Source organism: Protobothrops mucrosquamatus, unplaced genomic scaffold (assembly GCF_001527695.2).
Source record: "Protobothrops mucrosquamatus isolate PMUCROS unplaced genomic scaffold, P.Mucros_1.0 scaffold49, whole genome shotgun sequence".
Taxonomy (NCBI): domain Eukaryota; kingdom Metazoa; phylum Chordata; class Lepidosauria; order Squamata; family Viperidae; genus Protobothrops; species Protobothrops mucrosquamatus.
The window spans coordinates 1,866,909-1,873,667 of NW_015386431.1; the positions used below are offsets into that span (position 1 = coordinate 1,866,909).

General features: G+C 38.3%; 1 protein-coding gene across 2 annotated transcripts in view; it reads right to left on the bottom strand.

Annotated features, from left to right (window-relative positions):
* PPHLN1 (periphilin 1) overlaps window positions 1-6,759 on the bottom strand; it is a 71,120-nt gene that overhangs the window by 43,863 nt on the left and 20,498 nt on the right. For both annotated transcript variants that reach the window (XM_015811805.1, XM_015811804.1), the window contains one exon: window positions 2,634-2,807. In XM_015811805.1, coding sequence (XP_015667291.1) covers window positions 2,634-2,807 — 174 coding nt within the window. The remainder of the gene's footprint in view (window positions 1-2,633; window positions 2,808-6,759) is intronic.

The following is a 6,759-nucleotide window of genomic DNA, read 5'->3' on the forward strand; positions in this document are numbered from 1 at the left end:
ATGAAGCAAGAATAACAATAAAAGGAAATAAAATGCTGCACCGGGTCATTTACCTTGTGAAGATCTGTCTCCTCTCCAACCTGTTTATTTGTCTGCTTCCACTAGAGCAGAGGGAGAGCAGGACGAGCTCACCCTGTTCGGCTTCTCTGACTCACCAGGCTGCTGGCCACTTCTGGAGTGGCGGGAAGCCTCGGTGAGTCTCCTTCAAAGGCTTCCAGGCTCGGCATGGAAAAACGTTTGCATGCCGAAGGGAGGTTTGGGCAGAAAAATCACGTTGCTTCAAGCCTCCCGTTGGTGTGCACTTTTCACGCAGAACGTGGAAGCTTCAGGATGCCTTGATTTCGCAGGAAGTGAGGCACCCATTCTCTGCAAAAGTGGATGAGTGCCTGAGCACAAGATCATGGCCCCCAGAAGCTTTCAGCCTCTAGCCGAAAAGTGTTTATCCTGGAGTAGGCCTCTACAACCCAGAACAGACATCCGGAGCCACGCGGCCACCACTCCTGACCTCTGTTCTGGGCAGTAGGGACCTGGAGGCCTCCAATGCCCAGAACGGACCTCCAGAGCCACGCAGACTGCCACCCTCAACCTCCATTCTGGGTGGCAGAGGCTCCGACGCCCAGAAAGGAGCGGGGGCGGTGGCTGCCTGGCTTCGGAGGTCCATTATGGGCATTGGAAGCATCCTCCAGGCTTCTGCTGCCCAGATGGAGGTCAGGGGCGGTGGCCATGTAGCTCTAGAGGTCCGTTCTGAGCAGCAGAGGCCTTTCTGTGTTAACCTGGGGCTCCATTCTTGGCGGCAGAGGCTTTTTGCAAAGATGGCAAAAGGCTTTGCAAATGGAGGGAAGGCTTCGATGTTTCAGCCTTTACCTCCATTTGCAAAGTCTTTTGCCGCAGATCTTTTCCAGGCCTCCATTTGCAGAGAACAGAGGCCAAAGTACTGTGAGATCACACAAGATCAGTAGTGTGCGATTTCGCGCTACTGATCTCTAGTGATATTGCAGTACTGTAGGCCTCCATTCTCTGCAAATGCTCCGAAGGCCTGGAGCAGGGAAACAACCAAGAAAGCAAAGACTCTCTAGATCTTCGCAAGGTGAGTATCCACTGGCCTAGTGCCTAGGAAGACCTGGGATGGGGGGGGGAGGGAATAGCCAGGGTGAATGTTGCAGTGCCTAAGCGGTCGTTCATAAGGGTGAACAACTGCCATGGTATGGCAACATTTGTAATTTTGGGACTTTTTTGTAAACACTAGGGCAGGGCTTTTCAACCTTTTCACACATTGTACCACTTTTAGGATATGGCAACATCTGAGTACCACCAGTCGCCTAGCAAGCTGTCAAAAACTTGATGACCCCCCCAAAAAAGGAAAAAAGTGATAAAGTACAGGTAGTCCTCGACTTACAACAGTTCGCTTAGTGACTGTTCGAAGTTACAATGGCACTGAAAAAAGTGCCCCCCAAGCCACAGCCGAGCAAGACACCTGCCTGCCCACCCAGTGGCGCTCTTCCTCCTGTCTGAGGTTTTCATTGTTGTGAGCAGCGGGGGTGGGGTGGGGGGTGTTTGGTTTTTATTCCCCCCATCTGCTGGGTGGTTGCAGCAGGTTTTCATGACCCTGGGACACTGTGACCATCATAAATATGAATCAGTTGCCAAGCATCTGAATGTAAATCAAAAGACCCTGGAGATGCTGCAACATTCCAGCTGGTCGGCGCTTCTTCTGGGCTCAGCGCCGAGTTCCAGCTGGATCCTGGCGCTTCCACTGAGCCCTGACAGCCCCGAAGCGCCGATCAGCTGAAAACTGGCACTGATCCTGGCACTTCCGCTGAGCCCTGACAGCCCTGCAGCTCCAGCCATCTCTCACTCAGGCTAGTGCAGTGCTGCCACCGGTTCAGCTCATTCCCCTCCCCCGCTACCACTTTTCTAGGATGGTCGCGTACCACCTGCCAGGTGCCAATGTACCACAGGTGGTACCCGTACCACTGGTTGAAAAGCCCTGCACTAGGGGTCGCTTATCGCGTTACTTCAAATGTTTGCTAAGGAAACGTTCATAACTCGGTGATTACCGATACTCTTTCATGCTTGAAACCACCTTTGTGAAACTCTGTAAAAGTTTGAAACTATAAATAGCATTCACTATCAATAACAATAGCAATAAGCCAATAGCAATAAGATACTGTGAAACATCACTAAATGATTTTTTGTTGTAATTTCTTCGAAAAGTATTGATTAAAAGAAATTTAGCAATGCCACTAAAATGTATTTAATATATTTTAAAGGGAAAAATAAATATTCATTGAACAAATATTAAATGCAAAAATAAGAGGCTGATTTATATATTGCTATACAAGAAATAGCCAATATATCATTATAACAGACTGATGATTGCTATGCATCTAGTGTTGTTTTTTGCGTGTCAGACAATGCTTTCTCATGTTTTCTCCAAAGAGATGGAAGCTTTAAGCATTAATCTTCAAGATTTCAAAAGAACAATTGCTTTAATACAGTATTTTCAGAATTACAGAATAAAGTATAAATATCCAAATTATTTTTAAGTACTATTAATGTAACACAGAGCTGTACCTAACAATTGTGGAATATTTAGCTTCCAGTCACATATTCATCATGAAAGGGAAACTCACAATTCTATGTGGTTGTCCACTCCTTCGTTCGTGGGCAAAACCTCGACCTTCACCATAGTCTCTATAGCCTACATGAGCATGGCTATATTCATATCTACTATAGCCTCCTTCACCAGGTCTTTCTGGAAGTGGTGGTTTCTTGGATGCAAAGCTGACTACTCGATGGTAGTCATCCTAAAATTATATACAATACCAATAATTAAAAATTATAATAAAAATAATCTCAAAGATTAATATAGATGTTGAAGTTTCAATAAAGCCAGTAAATACATTAGAAATCAAGATAAAATCTTGTTTTAGTTCGTGCCTCTGTTAAAGAGCAGCTGAAGTAGCCTAAACTTAACAAGATTGAAAATGTGTATTTAACTGAAAGATAGATTATATTAGGCTCATACAAAAATAAACAAATATTTGAACTAATTGTTTTTCTACAAGTTTAACATCAACTACCATATTATAAAACCTTTACCATTATTTGAAAATTGTTTAGAAAATTTTAAATTACCTAGCTGTAACTGTTTAGACCTAAATAGGATTTTAAAAATCTAGAATTCAGAAAATGCAGAGGTAGTAAAACCTCTTCATAACATTTCCTTTTCAATGGTTTAATGAAGTTTTAAAGCTTACTAATTGTCTTTAAAATATTTTGTCCCGATATAATAATCTACATTTTTTACTTAGTTTCAAAGCAACTGTTTCTCTTTGATAATTTTTATTTGATTTTTTTTATCCCACCTTTATTACTTTATAAGTAACTCAAGGCAGGGAACATACTTCATATTTCCTCCTCCTATTTTCCCCATAACCACATCTGTGAGTGGATTGGGCTGAGAGAGAGTGACTGGCCCAAAGTCGCCCAGCCAGCTTTCCTGCTTAAAGCAGGACTAGAACCCAGTCTTGTTGTTGGGCCAGCACCTTAACCACTATACCAAAATGACAGTATCTATGCTGCAATAACTTGCAATTGAAGTTTTATAATTATATAAAATGGAATAGAAGAATGGAATTATATTATTTTTTCTAAACTGACTTCCAAAATAACTTATCTAAGATGATAAAAGATTCAGAAGACCAAAGGTCAGTATTCCAAAGAAATGCCCATAATATTCTATATTCAGAAATGTTCTAAACTTGTTTCTGTTAATTAAGCAATGTTATTCATTTAATATCCTAGGTCCTATGGCAAATTAGTTATTATTCAGATACGGCTTCCCAAACCAGTTTGTGATGAGATGGGAACAATGCTATTTAGAGGGGGGGGAAGCCTAATTGAACACTAAACCCCCACATTCCTGTAATAGCTATTAGCCAACAATATAGTATTCTTATCATTCCTACAAAAGTAATGTGTTGTTAAAATTAATTGTATGCTGAAACTTTATTTAGCATTTTCTCAACCGTGCCCACTCACTCTGATGGAAAATAAATTGCTTTCAATTTTTTCTTTTAGACATTAACATTTTTTGTTAAATTTGATGTCTGAGATATAGAGATTTTTTTATTTATCATGGTTATACGTCAGTCTAGGGGTAAATGTCGCACCTTTCATTATATAGTCTTCTCCCATCATCAGTTTTCTAGCCTTCCTGAACTTTAATAAAAAAAATTCAGATCTGGAATCATAGGTAGCTAGTTTTGGGGAAGACTGCAATAATGGACAGACATGCAAACAAACAAAAGAACCCATCAACACATAATAATGATAAAATAAGCTCAAAGGTTCTATCAAAAAAAGTTCAAAAGCACTTGATAAATTTAACAGGGAAAACATATTTTGGAGAACAAGAAAACACCAGAGGAACCATAAGATAGATTTTGGCACAGTATTATCTTAAAAATATTGTTGACATTAAAATAAGGATGTGGCATTTGTAAACAATTCTGAAAGCAGAGCTTAACAGTACCATAGCTGAAGTCTAACTTCTGTTTACATTTCCTGCGGGCAGCTTGTAACTAAAACATATTACTGAAAAGCTATAATGGATCTCAATAGCTTAGTTAGGTCTGCAAAATTTTATTTTAAACAAGAGCATTACATATTGGACTGAAGGATTAAAAAGGTTAGATTTGATCATTTATAGTCCTTCAATTAGCTTGAGACAATAAACAATAAATCTGTGAACTGGTACATATTACAGCGCCAGAAAGCAAATGGCATCAGGAAACTGGAAAACTTTTGGGAACCACTTATAACATATCTTTGGCTGTATAAAAAAGATATGTCATCTCAGAGTCACAGGTGAAAAGCCAGTGCTGTTCAAAGACATTTCTGTGGTTATGTGGTCGGCATAATTATATGCCAGCATGACTACATGGTGCATGGAACGCTGTTACCTTCCCACCAAAATGGTACCTATTTTATGTTCTTGCATTTACATGCTTTTGAGCTACTAGGTTGGCAGCAGCTGGGGCAAGTAACGGAAGCTCACTCCTTCATGCAAATACTTGGTCGTGAACCGCCAACCTTCCGATCGATAAACCCAGCGTCTTAACTGCTTGGCCACTGTGCCACTTTGGGGCTGCATACTAGTCTACAATTCCTTGACCAGATTTGCAATAATCTGAAGAATTCTATGATGAAAAACACAGAAAAATAGCATCACCTTCTCAAGACTAATAGCTAAGAAACAACTTTTGCAGTGAATTCCAGACCAGTAGGAAAATCTTAGTTTTTAATGTGTCATTCTAGAAAAATTGTGATGGAGTTGTGCACAGTAGTTGTGAAGAGTAGTTATTCAGAGAAATGTATTCAAATAAGGACATACCAGTTTCTATAAAGTGATAAGTTTGAAGCAGCTATTGTGCCATATTAATAACACCTTATAAATTAATACACTGTATATTTAAGTAGGATTTTAATAAAAGTAAATACCTGCTTATCATTTAAAAATTGTATGTGTCTGTTCATTTCACACTTATATACTAAGGCCATACTGGAATAACAATGATGGAGCAGAAAAAGATTTCATTACAGTTTATAATGAAGCATAATTTAAAAGAAAGACTTAAAGCGAACAGAATCTGAAATATAATTAGCTACCCATCGTTTGGGAAAGTTTGATGGGACAATGTGTTGGTGATATTTTTTACCATAATAACATATATAGCAATAACATATAGCTATAACATTTTTGCAGTGTTATTTTTAATGTAATCCTACTTCCAATTTAACTTGATTATTAATATGTAGAAATTTATCAAAACCAAAGCTATTTAAAATACTTAAACAGGATGTCAAACAACATTATCATATGGATTAAGTGTACTAATCCTTAAAAGAAAAATGCTCAAATTAGTGTCAGAACAGCATTAACAAATTGTAATATTGCTTTTCTTAGCATCCTGTTACTAACTGATTACTAAGAGAATTGACTGTCTGATTATGTATGTCCTGTTCCATCTCACTCAAAATCCAACTTGTTGAAATGGAGAGCATTCTGGCTCCTATAAAAATAATTAAGAGATATAGCAAACAAACAAACTTTTATCCTGAAGTAAGCATACATCTCTAAGTTTATATTCTTTTTTTTTAATTTTTATTATTTAACCAACAAAACAAAACAAAACATAACACACCTATATACACAGTATATATTTTAACAGCAATTTCGTAACAGTAATCTATTATTTACATTTCCCCCCTTATTCTTCTTTAGAGTATTTGTCCTTGTTGCCCCATTATTTCTTATTTGCATTTTTCTTCCTTCATACATTATTATACACACATTTCCCACTTTTAACCTTTCCACATTTATTCTCTCTTATTTCTACTCTCCAGCCAGTCACTTGTTCCATATTAAATAGTATTCTGTGTCTTCCTTTTCTTTTATCTCTTTTGTTAATTTGTCCATCTCAGCACAGTCCAGGATTTTCTTTATCACTTCTTCCTCTGATGGTATATTCTCATTTTTCCAGAACTGTGCGTACGCTATTCTTGCTGCCGTTGTTGTATGTAGAATTAAGTACCGTATTTCTTTACTATATTTTCTGTTTAAAATACCCAGCAAAAAGATCTCTGGTTTCCAGTCTACAGGTTGGTCTATTATTTCTTTGATCCATCTTCTTATTTTAGTCCAGTATTTTTTTGCAACTGGGCATGTCCACCATAGATGATAATATGTTCCGT